This window comes from Pempheris klunzingeri, chromosome 19 (genome assembly GCF_042242105.1).
Source record: "Pempheris klunzingeri isolate RE-2024b chromosome 19, fPemKlu1.hap1, whole genome shotgun sequence".
In the NCBI taxonomy this organism is placed as follows: Eukaryota; Metazoa; Chordata; class Actinopteri; order Acropomatiformes; family Pempheridae; genus Pempheris; species Pempheris klunzingeri.
Window position 1 is genome coordinate 11,506,419 of NC_092030.1, and position 15,736 is coordinate 11,522,154.

The following is a 15,736-nucleotide window of genomic DNA, read 5'->3' on the forward strand; positions in this document are numbered from 1 at the left end:
GCTGTGTGCGCCGGAGACTGGCGGTGAAGACATAGCTTCCGCAGTTCCGCCAGCTAGCGAGGTTAAATGTTTTCTAAGTGTTAGTGTTTCTTGCTGTTAGCATGTTGAAGGCTCGTTTCTGTCGTGTTCCGCAAGTGTAACAGGGTAACTGCGCCAGAGCTGCTCGTCCAGTCCTTTGATCTCAGGAGCAACATGAGTCTGAACGAGCATTCGCTGCAAGCACTCTCCTGGAGAAAGCTCTACCTGAGTCGGGCTAAATTGAAGGCTTCTAGCCGGACATCAGCTCTGCTTTCTGGATTCGCTATGGTAACAATGTGTTCAAATTAGCCTCTTACTCTTCTGTGCATCAATCAGTCATGTGACGTAGTATTGGCACATGTAAAAGTTGTGTGCTGTGCTCTTCCTGTCCGTCTCTCCAGGTGGCTATGGTGGAAGTGCAGCTGGACAACAGCTATCCCTACCCACCTGCTCTCCTCATAGCCTTCAGTGCCTGCACCACCGTGCTTGTGGCTGTTCACCTGTTCGCTCTGATGGTCAGCACCTGCATTTTGCCCAATATAGAGGCCGTCAGCAATGTCCACAACCTCAACTCTGTGAAGGAGTCTCCACACGAGCGAATGCACAGACACATTGAGCTGGCATGGGCTTTTTCTACAGTCATTGGTACTTTGCTCTTCCTGGCCGAGGTGGTTCTGCTCTGCTGGGTCAAATTTTTGCCCGTTAAGCCCAACAAGTCCAGCAATAACACAGTTTCATCTGGTGTGGCTGCTGCCATAACCTCCACCTCTATTATGGTTCCCTTTGGTTTGGTCTTCATTGTCTTCGCTGTGCATTTCTACCGCTCCTTGGTTAGTCACAAGACTGACAGACAGTTTCAGGAGTTGGAGGAGCTATCTAATCTCACCAGGCTACAAAATGAACTGGACAACAGAGGGGAATCTTCCATCTTGCAGTCTCCAAGCTCACATTTCCCGTAGACAGGTATGGTGGATACTATGGTGGAACTCTGACTCCTTAGGATTTCTCTAAGAAAAAAGCCACATTAATGGCTACTTCTTTTTTTTTTTTTTTACAGGAATGAAGATATCTCACTTCTTTGTTGTGACATTTTCTTTTGTGAAAATATTTGTATTTTTAAAAACTTGTTTGATCAACTGTGAAATCACAAACTGCCATAATGCATGTAACTTGAAAGTTGGAAAGTCTTGATGCCTGATGTATCCCTTACATTACAGTAGAGACAATCTGAACAATGACATAGAATCCTGTCTGTTGCCTGCTGCACATTTACCTGTTTGTCAGTGAACACTTTTAATATATACTACCGTGTCATGTGTGTAAACCACAAGTATTTAACCCTCCTTATTTACTGTGTACATGACTTATCGTGACGTTCACCATTTGCAGTTATAATGCCTGCTGTTCGCAAAGACTGACTCAATAGCTGCCAGAACTGCAGTATTATTAGAGAATATGTGCTGGCATCTGTAGCACAGGCAGTGGTGTAAAAATAAACACTTTTTTACCAAGTGGCATTCAAGTGTCAGAATTTCTAGAATATTTTGGGTGTACTGTTTGCAAACGTAGTTCTAATGTTCTAAATAATCAAACAAAACATGCCATTTATTTTCTTTATTCTTTGTTAGTGTGTGGTGGAGTGAAAACTTGCTGTAGATCCTCTTGTTTTTCCGTCACTGTTCGAGGTAGGCTGACTGGGCTTCCCTTAAAACCCACTGCATGTCCACCAGGTTTACCTTATGGAAAGAAAAGATATGTTCGTATAATAGTGAACGGTGCAACAATTTTGTCCGTGATTGTGCCATAGAAGTGGTGACATGCCGCTTGTAAACTCAGATGTATGGTTTTGGATGTATCCCCGGTCAAAATGTTGTACCTGTGGAATCGGATACTTTGTTGGTGTTGATGCTTCATCCCTCGCAAAATCAGACAGGGTCCCAAATTTTGCTATTCCGTCCACCCAAAAGCCTTCATAAAGCTGACCTTTGTCAGAATAGTAGAATTTTCCATTGCCGTTCTTTTTGCCATCACGCCAGGTGCCTTCATACCAATTTCCATTTGCTTGGATTGGAAATTGGAAAGTCATATTCTAAAATTAATCTTCTTATACCACTAAACTTTAATTTACATTACATACTTTAATTAACATTTTAGATTTGAAATTACACATGTGAAGTAAAGTGCTCTTACCAAATCGAATGATGCCTTGTCCGTGATTCGTATCCTTCATCCACTCTCCTTCGTAGATATCTCCACTCTCATAGTACATCCTGCCCCAGCCACTGCGATGGTCCTCACTCCACTCCCCCTCATAAACTGCCGAGTTATTGTTGAAGTATGATCCGTAACCCTATAGATAGATAGATAGATAGATAGATAGATAGAAAATACTTTATTGATCCCCGTGGGGAAATTTTGGTGCTACAGCAGCAAAAGAGCAAAAGCGAGTAAAAGTGACCACCACCATGAATGCAACAATAAATAAGCAGATAAATTGATAAGATTAAAACCAAAGTGCGAGTTAAATAAAATAGAATAAAATAAAAACTATAGTGCACGTTAAAGAACAGAAATACATATTTGTTAAATAGCAGAGGGTGCTGAAAGCTCTCTGCCAGCCAGAGTTGACTTGTTAAAAAGTGTTATGGCAGTTGGCAGAAAAGATTTTCTGTATCTGTCCTTGTGATACTTGTGATAGCGGAGCTGAACCAGCCTGTTTGAGAAGCTGCTCCGCTGTCTATCCAGTAGTGGGTGAAGTGGGTGGTCAGGATTGTTCAGAATGGACAAAAGTTTGTTCATGGTCCCCCTTTCCACCACCACTACCACTTCCATTTGTTCGGTCTGTTGGTGTCGCCGGCTCTGATGCTGCTCCCCCAACAGACCACTGCCCAGTACAGGGCGCTGGCTACAACAAGTAGAGGTGGCTCATCCCCTTCTTGTAAACGGCGTCAGTGTTGGACCTCCAGTTCAGTCCGTTGTCAATGTGGACGCCCAGGTACTTGTACTCCTCCACAGTGGCAATGTCCTCTCCCAGGATATTCATATCATATATACATTCATATACATACATAGAAGAGCATGCAAAATATATATATATATATCAGTGTGTACATGCATGAGTTACAGTGTGCATATACAACAGTATACTTACATGCTTCTTTCCATTTTTCCATTCACCACAGTACTTCCGTACATACTCCTTTGTTTCTGGGAGTAGCACACTGTAGGTACCATATCCATCACGTTTTCCAAGTTTCCACTCTCCGTTATAAACGGCACCAGACTTCTTCCAAACTTGAGTACCCTTCCCTTGAAAAAAGTAATAAGCAAACATTTTAGCTATAGTGTAGCCGAAGTGTGCTGTGCCTCATTACCAGATAGATTTGTCAGTAACTGAACTGAAGTATCTCACCGTGCTTCTTGTTGTTCTGCCACTCTCCAGTGTATTCATTTCCACTGACCGAGAAAACTGTGCACCGCAGTCCACTTTTCTGAGACTTGATGTCCAACAGTGTTGAGAGTGGCTGGTCTTTTTGAGGTGGTTTAAAATGTGGCATGGCTGGAGTTAGCCTTATGAAAACTCTATAACAACACAACACATCCATGAAAGTGTGCAGGTTAACCTCTTTCACCTTGACATTCCCATTGCAAAATAAGAAAAACTCTACATTACAATACTTTCAGTGCTGAAGATCATATGTAAAAAACACTGTCAGCAAAGTATTCCACACACACAAACAGCTGAACACATACCCTCAGGTGTAAATATCATTAGCATGTCTTTTACGGGATTCTTTGCTAACCAAAGCATTTGAACCCACTGTAAGGATAAAGTTTAATTGGTTTAAATTCGCAGGTTAGCTATAAGGCCATCAGACGCTAGCTATGTAGCCATTTAACGTTATTTAGCACAGTGTAACTTAACGCCGGCCACATTGGGATGTCAACACTCACTAAAAGCAAAGTACTTGTATCTTACTTAAACTCAATCCGCTTGTAAACCCAGACCATGTAGCTGCCAGTTAAATACAATAAAAAAAAAACATAGTAGACAGCAACTAGTCACCAACAGCTAGTATAACTTACCCAGAGAGCAGAGCATTCTTTGTATCCTAGCAACAGAACTGTGTACTGTAGCTTGGCCTGTACAAAATTAATAAAATTAAATGTGATTTTTTTTTTTTTTAAACGTGTCTTGAAGGCCCAATTGATGCCCAAGACGTTTCTATGTTATAATCTTTATTTCCTTTGTTTGTTTGTTTTTACCACAAAGGTTGTCCGGACAGTGTATGATGTGCGCATGCTCTGTGCAGCCCACTTAAAGAAGCGTCTGGAGTGGACAGTCAGTGTGAGGAGAGACGCGGGAGGGGGGGGATCTTGTGGAGCCGTCCTCTTCGCTACACCAGCTACTGTACCACAATGTCCAAGCCGAAGTTTCAGACGGAGTGGGAGGAAATTGACGAGGAATATCAACAATTACAGGTGACAGAAAACACTAATACGAGTCCACCGTGTGTGGTAGATTGGTGGCTATAGCGTGCTGTGGATGACACTGACAGCCCATACTCTAGTGGCTATGTTAGTTTGGATGGCTCCTTCCTATTCGCCATTCATTCTCAGCCCAGTCGTAAACGCAGCATTTAGCCAATAACCAAAAGCGTTGTCGGTAGCGATATTGGAGGCTTTGAATATGTTTCACTGGACGTTTATCATGTTTGACTTCACGCTAACATACATCCGCGTGTTACACTCGCTAACGTTAGCAGCAGGTTGCTTGTCCTACCGCTATTGTGTTAACGTTATGCGGCTAATGAGCAGCCACAGTAACTTAGCCAACCACACAGTTCACCAATGTGGGCTACAATACGTGTTAAATTACCGCTGCCAAACTTAATTGGAGGTCCTAAAGGTAACTTCACGTTTGTTTCTGTTGCTTTGCCGGAGTAAATCATTTCGCGGTCAGTGAATGCATCATCATGCATCATTGCCACGCTAGCTCACGTATGCTAGCCGGCTAACTTGAACCAGAGTGAGTATTCGATAATAGGAAAGAATACTGTTCGCTTTGAGATATAATCTAGCACCGTGGGGACTGTGGATTTGTGGCAAGACCACCTCTCTCCTCCTGCTGCTATCACACAGCTGAGACGTGGACCTGTGATGCCATCAAAATGAGAAATGTGGAGCTGCTCCGTAGGGAAAGATGATGAAGGTGACTGTCAACTGCTCGGGGTGTGCTTTTAAAATGAAGCTTAGCCAATGGATAAATATCCAACCTGCGCTGAAGCAGCCGGCTTGTCCATAAGTCGTAGCTCTACTGTCTGTGGGCTTGAGGAGACTTGATCATGTTGACGTTGATTGGCTTGTAGTAAAATCATTAGAACAGCACATCCCTATAAACAGTTCACAGCAGTGATATATACACACACACGGTAATCAGCGACCCATCTGGAAGGTCAGGATCTCTCTTCTTAAAGCTTTAAGCAAGTATTTATTTCATTTAGATATAGTTCACTTCATATTCTCCATGATGGTGTACATGAATGTGCATCACATTTGGGGGAGGATGAGTTCTTCACGTCAGACCACAGGGTTATCTCTGCTGACTGAGCATCCTCACCTCCACCACTCAGCCCCAGTCTTATAAACCAGTGCTGCTGGAAGCTGTGGACTGGCCTTCCAGCATAAATGCAGATACTGTGATACACATTTCACCGTATAAAACGGCTGTTTGTGTTCAGAGAGAAGAGTCAAACAAGATTTGACAGGGTGAAGCATTTCCATCTCCGCTCAACAGAGACTGTTTGCCGAGAGGTTTTCATTGTTCATTAAGAATTTTTAAAGCTTTGCAAAGAAAGATTTAGGTGAGATGAGGATACTTCTTTTTTTTCAATGAAATATGACATTCTGTTTATGTTAATTGCTGTATTGATTGGAATTACCCATCAGCGGTGCTTTGTACTTTTAGTTTCATATCCACTTTTATTTGATTGAATTGTTCTGGATTTGTCAAAAGGCAAAAGTCAGTAGAGCTTTTTACCCTTACAAGTTTTCTATGCTCGCTGTGTTTGATCACCAGGAAACTCACAAAATATACAGACAAAAACTGGAGGAGCTCACCAGCCTTCAAGCAACATGCAGCGGCGCCATCAGTAAACAGAGAAAATGCCTGAAAGACTTACGGTACAGCTTGAACAAGTAAGTATCGGCAATCGAGGAAATGGTTGTGCCACCAAGTCAGCGAGGAGAGGAACCTGTTTACAATTCCTCAGAATGGCTCTTTCTTGAAATGACATGTAGTAGAGATGGATTTAATGGTCAGATTATTAATAATTCTGTCACAGAAATACCTGTGTTAAGATATTTCTCCTCTCCTAGTTTACTTTCCCACTCACATATTGTCTTTTCTTCACAGGTGTGCACAAGCATGTGACGAGAAAGACGTGAAACTAATAACAGACATCAAAACGCAAATCAAAGATAAAGAAAATGTCTTCTTTGATATGGAGGCATATTTGCCAAAGAAAAACGGGTCAGTGCTTTTTTTTTTTTTTTTTTTCATGCCAACAGTTCACTTAACAAAAGACAGAGTTTTATTCCCTGAATGTTTTTTTGTCTGTGTGTTTTTCTTGTCTTCAGGCTGTACCTGAATTTGGTCCTGGGCAATGTGAACGTAACACTTCTTAGCAACCAGGCAAAGTATGTGAGGCATTCAGCCTGGAGGACCACATGAAAAGACTCTGGGTTCGTGTGTACTTGTTGTCATCTCCTTACGTTCTTCTGGTCTTCTGCTCCACATAGATTTGCCTACAAAGACGAGTATGAGAAGTTCAAGCTTTACATGACGATAATCCTGATGTTTGGAGCAATAACCTGCCTCTTCTTTCTCAACTGTCGGTGAGAGAACTTTTACCCCTCCATCATCAATGTTCCTGACTTATTCAAATCTACAAGTTGCTCACTATTTTATTTTATTTCTTTTTGTTTAGAGTCACTGATGAAATCTTCAACTTTTTGCTGGTGTGGTACTACTGCACACTGACCATAAGGGAAAGCATCCTCATGAGCAATGGCTCCAGGTGTGTAGTCAGAAAGAAACCGTAAAGTAAAACCACACAAGTACTCGTCCTAATTATCCTTTTTCATTTGGTTGACATAAGATTTTGCTATTTTGGAGATGTGCTTGCTTACTGGATTATACAGCTGTCATGTCTACCTGTCCTCTCCTTTATGCTTTTCAGGATTAAAGGTTGGTGGGTGTCTCACCATTATGTATCCACCTTTCTCTCAGGTGTGATGCTTACCTGGTGAGTTTTTGTCTTGCATTTCATGGCATCTCATTGTTTCAGCAATCATATTTTAACGCTTGTACAAACAAACGGTATCTGAAGTTTATTTTTCGGTGAACCTTTTTTTTTCTTTTGACAGGCCAGAGGGGCCCATGTACCAGATGTTCAGAAGCCAGTTCCTTGCTTTCTCCATATATCAGAGTAAGACTTTAACCTGTCTATTAATCTCGAACAAAATGTATGTATTTGTCTGCACAGTATGACGTGGGCTGTCTGAGTTTTAGGTGTCAAAGGATAATGTTTGTGTTCTAACTAGCCAAAGACCTGCTTCTTAATTGTATCAAACTGGAGTTGTGGTTTGATGTCATTTTTATTAAAACTGCATCATGTGTTGAATCTGTCTGTTTGAGACGATTTCTCGCTTAAAATAATAGTTTTCAGTGTCACTGTGATGGGCTTTACCCAAACGTGAGCTGATTGCGTTGTCCCCAACAGGCGGTTCACCCTCAAAAAGCAGCAGTGACTTTGTGCTCTTGTGTGATGTACGGTAGTTAAAACAGTCCCTGTGTTTGTTGTGAATACCTTGTTGCAAACATTGCATTTCACTTGGGTTTTTTTTACTTTGGACAAGTGTAGCCACACTGTGGACCATTTGAGGCACACTGCCGTGTGCTGTCAGTCTAGTAAATAATTGGTAACATGCTCTTTTGCAGACCCCAGCTGTGGATGATAATGGAGGGCTGGTGTTACGTCCAGTATGTGTCTTTGTATTCTGAGACGTGCTTTATTTGCCCAAATGAATTCCTGTAGGGCTGCAACTATTGATTAATCTGCTTGTTATTTCCTTGATTAACCAATACAGTGTCAGAAAATAGTGACACGTGTCTTAATTTCTCCACTTCCATGGTAAAGCCTTCATGATGTCTTGTCTCATCTGAACAGCTTTCTGAAAGAAGAATCAAAAAGGGAGCAAAATCCCACACAGGAGAAGCTACAACCACAAATGTTGGCATTTTTGGTCCAAAAAAAAAAGGACAAACAATTGCCAAAATGGTTAATTAAATGCAGAAAACATGTTTGGAGGAATCTGGGAAATAGACACAGCCTTCCTTATCCTTTAGCTGGCACTAAAAGCAGTTGATGTGATTTAGGTTTTGATAAATGAAGATCTTATTGAGGTCATTGGCACGAGTTTCTTCACATTAGTTGAATGTTAGCATGTGTTGCACCACAGGTCTGTCGACGGAACATGTCGGACTGTAGTCTGCACGCCTGCTAATGATGGCTTCATGATAAAACTATTCTGTGGACATTTCTTCTCACCAGAATGGAGAAGTAAAGTCACTCCGCTCACTGGTGGTTATAGCCAGTAAATCACATGTCGGCTCATGATGTGATGGGGCTCTGTGGTTGGGGTTTCAGGTGAGAAGTCAAATGTCACACGAGACAGTGTGGCTCTTTTTTGTTTTAAGGGACAACATGACCCCATTTCAGTATGCGAAGCCTCACATCACAGACTCCTGTTGACTGTTTTTCATTATTCTACTAATTGGGTTGGTGACTGCTGATAAGCTGATGGTAGTTGCTTTTCTTTCCAGTATTGAGATGTGAATTAGATCATCTGAACCTAAAATGCCTTTTTTTTTTTTGCAATCCTTTTGTCCTCCAGGCTTTGTTCAGTTCCTCCAGTATTATTACCAGAGCGGCTGTTTATACCGGCTGCGAGCTTTGGGAGAGAGAAATCAGCTGGACCTCACAGTGGGTGAGTTGTAAACTATTTTGGGCGGTAGTAATTTCAATCGTTTGAACTCTTGAGACATGTGCAACACCATGTCTGGAAAATTAGGTTAAAGGTGAGAGATGGAGCCAGTTGTTAGCATCAACGTGCTGCCACACAGATGTCGGAGTAATTTGAGTACGGTCTCTGTGAATTCACCTCTCAAACCACTTGTAATGTCGGGTTGTAGCGCAGAGACGACTGAGCAACGGCACCGCTATGTTCTGTGTCAAGTTGTCCCAAGGTCACTGTTACAGTTTTATGTCTCCACAGAGGGATTTCAGTCCTGGATGTGGAGAGGTCTCACTTTTCTTTTGCCATTCCTCTTTTTTGGACATGTAAGTGAGAAATTCTTTCCTTTTTTTTCTGCTTTTGTTTAATACCAAGAGTCTGCATCAGCTGAGGACAAAGCACCAAAGCAAAATTAGTTTGTACAACGAGAGTGTGCAGCGACGATTTGAAAGATAACACGTCCTCTTCTTTCACAGTTTTGGCAGCTGTACAACTCGGTGACCTTGTTTCGCTTGGCGGGACACGAGGACTGTAAGGAGTGGCAGGTAAAGATCGTATTGGCAGGTCCATTGCTTAAATGTCAAACGGATGTGTCAAGACGGAGTAAATTGTTTGGCAAAAAGGAAAAAGTTTGCAGGCCTCCTTTTTAAAATCGCATGTACGTTTTGCCTGCCTTTTATCTAAGCGGCGTAAACACAAGCACATTTGAGGCCATATGAGCTGGTCACATGAATTGGCCACTGAAGTTAAGTCAAAAGGCTTGTGCAGCACACAAATGTCATGTGATTTCTTTATCGGAATGACCTGTGGTAAAGTCATGTGTGGTTATTTTTTTTTGTTTGTTTTTTTTTTAATTCCCACCTGCTCAACTACAGATCTATGCACGACATGACTTGTCTTGAACATAAAAACCTCTTTGTCCTTTTTTTTTTTTCTCTCAGGTATTTATGCTGGCACTGACATTTCTCGTCCTATTCCTGGGAAACTTCCTCACCACGTTAAAGGTCGTCCACCAAAAAATTCAGAAAAACCAGGAAAAGGTGCAAAAAAATGACTGAGACGAAAACACAGTGAGACACCTCAGATTCTTCAAACGGCCAGTAATTTTGAGGCAAGACGCACAATCGCTTGACAAGACTGACCGCGGCACGATCAGGCCGGGAGAAGGCGAAGCTGAGACTGCCGTTTCTCTCAGGCTTCGGTGACAGCACGACAGCCTAAGTGTCTAGCCAACGGGCTTCTGCTTTCTAATGACTCGTCATCGATGTTGCTGCTCAGCCGGTCACAACACAAAGTGGCGTTCACCTGGTGGATGGACAGTTTGTGGCTTTGTCCTGTACATACAAAGTGAGTGGGAAGAAGGTGTTTTATGTGTCTGTGCATGAATCTGTCAGAGAGCCTTTGTTCAAATCATATGCAACTTAACGAGGGCGGGTAGCATCGATGAACAGAATACAGTTTGCCTTTGAAGACCCAACGTCTGTCGTGTACATGCTTCATACTTCTGTGAAGTAGTCTTGGTTAAACTGTCTCGACTGGCTTGAACACAATTGTTCAACTTGGCGCTGCGCTTTGTCTCTTGAATTATCTCAACTTTTCCCCCGTTGTGCTATTTCACTGCTAACCAGTGTTTTGTACTCCACTTTTGTCCTTGAAGTGACACATGTAGGTCCACAGTTTCAGAAACATAAGCCTGAAGCTTGACTGCCCAAATTTACCTTCAGTTTCAAAATTAAGAAAAATTCCTTTTGGTGTATTTGATCTGTCTGGAATCAGCTGGAGCTCTGTTTTTGTTGTTTTCCTAGTTCCTCGACAGAGTCTGAGCTACGAGAATATCCAGCACTGTTTCTCCCTTCAGGCAGTGGTTACAAAAGCCATAACTGTTTTTGTATGCTCTAACGCCTAAACTTGGTTAGCTGGCTTAGTCACATGAATACAGACATAAGAAGAAGTGTCTCTGTGAAGACAGTTCTTCCCAGTGAGCGTAAAATAGGTTTACACGTGAAGTCCTACCTAGCAGTTAGACTTAACATAATGCTAACGTACTGTAACGAATACATAGGTTTGTCATGTTTTACTAACGGTCTAGGTCTTGCTTCAAGATCTCTGTACATTTTGTCACTGAGCTCTGACATGAGAAGTTCAAATTAGGTTTAACACATGAAGAGAAATGTGCTAGCAGCTCCCATCTTGTTTTGTGGTGTTGCAGAAATGAATAATGATCAAATGCTGCTATTGGCACCAGCACTGTAAGAGTAAACTACAGGAGAAGGAGGATGATAAAATTGTGCTGGATTTATTTTTTTTTTTTTTAAAATCCGGTCAACATACTAAATAAAAGATTTGTATGAATTAACTAAAGGCCATAACTGGAGCTGCTGCTGTGGTTCACTGTCTTGTCTGATGTGTGTTTCATGCTTGTTCTTTCAAGTTTTACAGGAGGGTCTCAGATGGAGTCACACAAGCAGCTGTAATAGTGTCCTCTTTCTAGTGGCTTATTCCCCCTTCAGCCCATCAAAGCAAAGAAAATGAAAACCTTTAATTTTGAAAAATGATAAGACAGCATAATGTTTGTCTTTTCCCACAAAGCAATCATGTTGAATAAAATCACAGCATTTATGTGTCACTTTTATTAAGGGAAACGTGAAGCATATTGAGTTACGGACAAAAATGTTACATTTGATGCACAAAACAACCTGATTTCCTCAGTTTTGGTGTAGCTGATATCAACTCATTCATTTCAAAGACTGACTGGTGCCTGGGTGTGATCGGTGAAGAGAGACGGCTGATAATCCCTTAATGTGTGTGCATTATTGTACAAATAATATCTATATTGACTATTAAACACAAAAATTAAAAACGGTCGCTATTTCTGTGTTTCTTGTGCAATGAGACAAAGTAATTGTTTCATATGCAGCCATTGCACATTCAGTATTTCCAACACTAGTGGGCGCTGTCGGTCCAGTTAAGGGCTGTGCTGCTGCGTTGACGCACCTCCAGAACAAATTCTACTTTGGGGTCACTGGAGATGAACTAACGCTGTTGGGGGTTAATCCTTTTTTCTCTTTTATTTTTTTCTTATGACTGTTAACGCCACAGTGCCAAAATAGATTGAATTTTGAATTCAACAACTATTTTATTTGTTGTCTACCAGCAGTTTTTAAACCAGATCAGACATTTGAACTGACACTACAAAAGCCTCAGGAAAAGTTGACAATACAAGAAACCAATAGATTTACATTTCAAATTAAACAGTACTGAGCTGTCTATCATTAGAAAATAAAAACACACTGAAAATTACATTCCTAATATGAAAGTAAGAACACTGACAGAGTTGCACTTCAAGTAGCACCTCCACATTGCAGTTTCTTGCAAAATGTGCCTTTCCTGTTACACCATTAGTCATGTTCTGGTAACGGTAAAGGGAGAGGTGCTCATGATTCAGTGGGGCCCAGAGTTTCTGAGCCATACAGCTGTTCCCACATCTGTCGAGGACACCAAGTACACCATGGTCTGATTGTCCAACTACGTTTTTGTTTTTGTTTTCCATTGAAGCCATCACCAGTGGCATTCCCATTCTGGAGAGTGGAGTCCTCCAGCCTTAGTCCTTTTGACCTCACAAAACCACACATTTCTTCTTCCTCTTGTAGTTCCTCCGTTTGCGATTGAAGGCCAAAGTCCTTCTGGTGGCCTCCCTGAAAATATCGTCCACATTGTCCTGATACTTTGCCGAACACTCGAGGTAGAGCTCTGCATTCATCTGCTGCCGGGTCTCCTCACCCTGCATCCCAAAGCAACCCAACATCAACACCAAGAATTAGAGTCTATGTCTGTGATGAGAAGGGGGTAAGTGACATCTGTTATTGTATTGAAACTAGTATTGAAACTAGCTAAATGTGGTTATGGGTTCTGGTTGGACTGCTTCCTCTCAATGTAATTTACAAGGTCCTTTTGGGGCAGCACACTTGTCCTGACTTACTTGTGTATAAGTGATGGGAGCTAGATTCATGGCTTTGAGCTTCCTTGTACACTCTTTATCCTTCCTGAGGTCCGTCTTGCAGCCAATCAGGATGACCGGAGTCTCCCCACAGAAGTGCTTCACCTCTGGGTACCACTGGGTGAACAAAATCAGAATTTAAGAACCTGAGTCATTACGTGCCTGTTCCCTTAAACATCAGACTTGTGCTGTGCTGTAGGATTACACTCTTTTGCGATATTCATAAGCAGCACTGAGAAGGGACAAGCACCAGCACAACATAGAGTCCTACTGCAGGCCTGCATGCATGAGGGTCAATGTCCAAATGCAGGCTCAGCTGCATGAGTTAATCATGGTTAAAAGAATGCAGCCAACAATCATTAACAAACTGAATTTGAACAGCAAACCTGAAACTCCAGTTGGAATACCAGCATTCCTCTTTCCTTGTACCTGTGTGTGCAACGTAGCACATTGCTAATGCACCGCAAAAATAATCACCTTTATTAGGACATTCTCAAAGCTGGTGGGGTTGGTCACGTCAAAGCAGACTAAAATCAGATTGGCCTCTTGGTATGAGAGTGGCCGTAGTCTGTCATAGTCCTCCTGTCCTAAAAGAATAGAGGCATGAAAGAAAAGGTAGCCGATGAATGTCTCATTGTGAATAACAATTCATGTGTGAGAGTAAAGAGCAGGACTAAATAGAAACCGTTCTGCTCTGGATGCAACTGCCCGAACATAAAGATGTGATGTATGTTACAACTCAGGGTAAAGGGAGACCACATCCTGGCTTCAGCTTCCTTTTCCGCTCATGTAAGGCACCCGCTGCAATTATACAGCAGATAAGCTACCAACACAGTCTGTCGTGTTTTGTGCTCCACAGAAATACAGCAGTTTCTGAAGCATGTCAGTTTTGAGTCATGCTGGGTACATTGGTAGCAAATATGTCGGTTTAGGTACCGCTAATTCAAAACTGTTGTTTTCGATACCCTTGTGTGCTATGAATAAACACGTTTTTCTTCAAAATACCTTTATTGTTTTATTTCAGGTAACTGTGTAAGAACCACACCTAAATAACACACAGCATGCAACAATTTGATGAATACTCACAGTGTGTTTTGTTTTTGGCTTATAAGTGAGGTACAAATCTGACACACTAAATGTGCCTTTTGTAGCTAATTCCAGAACAGCTGGTTAGTTTGGCACTGATAGGCAAACAGTTGGGCAAGTTCCTAAATGATGATGCTCTAAAGTTCACATCGCCTTTACCACTTCCTCTGCGTCTGTCAGTGTCAGGACACAGAGATAAAGGCTGAACACGCAGTGGAGGATGTCTGAACTTTGGTATCTTACGAGATTAAAAAAAAAAATGCCCCCGGCAAGAACATCAACGCTGACCTCTGAGTGCAGACCAAACCCTACTGAAATGTACTGACACGAAAAACAAATCATCAAGATTCATCAAGATCAAGTTCAGCATGAGGGTGATTTTTAAATTAGAGTCTTACCAGCTGTGTCATACAGGTTGAGCTTTATCTCTCTTCCTCCAACAGAGAGAGTGGTGACATACTTTTCGAACACTGATGGCGCATATTCCTGATTTTGACACACAAGAGAAAGATATGACACTGCTATTCTACAGAATTACATGTTCATTCATATTCCTGCCCATTTCTAAGTTATAATATCAATTTTGGGTTGAGAAAATGGCTTAGATAAGTTCAAATTTCAACATTATTATTCATACTTATGCTCAGAGAAACATGTCCTAATGTGCTAATAAACTAAAATGCGATATTAAGCTTTGAGGTACATTACATGATATGGAAGCTCTTCTTACCTCTGGAAAATCACCTTTAGCGTAAACCATCAGAAGGGATGTTTTGCCACAGCCTCCATCTCCCACTATCACAATTTTAAGCTCTTCTCTTTTTTTTGTGGTACCATTACCAGTCCCAGCACTGTTTTGTGTCATTTCGTCTCCACACAATCAAACAGGTGTCAGGCAGGACAGGGCTGAAGATACTCCCTCCGGATTTAAGTTAAAAACATGCCAAAGCCTGATGAATCTTTATTTGTAGAGGCTGAGATGATTTCCAGGCAGTGTCAAAAGAGAGGAACAGCCAAGCCTAATGTTATACCAGGTAGCTCGCTCGGTTCACCACTTCCTGTTCCTGTCACATTGAGGCTGTTTCCAATTGACCCCCAGCACTTGTCCGCTGCACTACTATCAGCCTGCTAACTGAAAGCATCTCTGCGTAGGAACAGTGCCGCAGATGAGTTGCACATGTGGAGCAGTGGAGTCCGGCTGCTATTACTTCCTCTATTGCATGTGCATGCCATTTCATTTAATGGGTGGGTACTCGGCCTGAAGTACTGCCTCCATCGACAGACGTGTGCATGTTCCCCTCTGATGCTGGAGTTATGTCAGCAAGGCTTTGCTAATACTTATTACAACAGTCGCATTCTTAGATTCTTATCTGTGACGGCATGAATGCATTTTCTCAGAAATGCTGACACAACTGTACACTGATCTCAGTTTCTTCACATATGTATAATATGCCTGTATGCATTTTATTTTTCATCGGCAGGCCTAGATGTTTGTATCAACATACAATATTCCTTTAATGGCAGTTCATTAACTGTGTAATATATGTGGGATTTATG

At 41.8% G+C, this 15,736-nt stretch overlaps 4 protein-coding genes across 4 annotated transcripts; 2 read left to right on the forward strand and 2 right to left on the reverse strand.

Annotated features, from left to right (window-relative positions):
* The first annotated feature begins 8 nt into the window (after positions 1-8).
* Positions 9-1,520, forward strand: orai1b (ORAI calcium release-activated calcium modulator 1b). The gene is made up of 2 exons (XM_070850666.1): positions 9-306; positions 420-1,520. The coding sequence occupies exons 1-2, from the start codon at positions 193-195 to the stop codon at positions 975-977; spliced, it is 672 nt and encodes a 223-aa protein (XP_070706767.1). The 5' UTR covers positions 9-192; the 3' UTR covers positions 978-1,520.
* A 97-nt stretch (positions 1,521-1,617) lies between these two features.
* On the reverse strand, positions 1,618-3,575 carry morn3 (MORN repeat containing 3). The gene is made up of 5 exons (XM_070850266.1): positions 3,431-3,575; positions 3,170-3,327; positions 2,209-2,368; positions 1,895-2,079; positions 1,618-1,754 (listed from the first exon to the last, which is right to left on the reverse strand). Exons 1-5 carry the CDS (start codon positions 3,573-3,575, stop codon positions 1,692-1,694), a joined length of 711 nt encoding a protein of 236 aa, XP_070706367.1. The 3' UTR covers positions 1,618-1,691.
* Positions 3,576-4,393: 818 nt separating this feature from the next.
* On the forward strand, positions 4,394-11,733 carry tmem120b (transmembrane protein 120B). The gene is made up of 12 exons (XM_070850238.1): positions 4,394-4,500; positions 6,098-6,216; positions 6,434-6,550; positions 6,658-6,717; positions 6,820-6,915; positions 7,008-7,097; positions 7,260-7,325; positions 7,447-7,508; positions 8,977-9,069; positions 9,358-9,422; positions 9,573-9,641; positions 10,038-11,733. Exons 1-12 carry the CDS (start codon positions 4,438-4,440, stop codon positions 10,152-10,154), a joined length of 1,017 nt encoding a protein of 338 aa, XP_070706339.1. The 5' UTR covers positions 4,394-4,437; the 3' UTR covers positions 10,155-11,733.
* On the reverse strand, positions 11,712-15,381 carry rhof (ras homolog family member F). The gene is made up of 5 exons (XM_070850239.1): positions 14,910-15,381; positions 14,578-14,665; positions 13,571-13,680; positions 13,076-13,210; positions 11,712-12,877 (listed from the first exon to the last, which is right to left on the reverse strand). The coding sequence occupies exons 1-5, from the start codon at positions 15,042-15,044 to the stop codon at positions 12,713-12,715; spliced, it is 633 nt and encodes a 210-aa protein (XP_070706340.1). The 5' UTR covers positions 15,045-15,381; the 3' UTR covers positions 11,712-12,712.
* Positions 15,382-15,736: the final 355 nt, after the last annotated feature.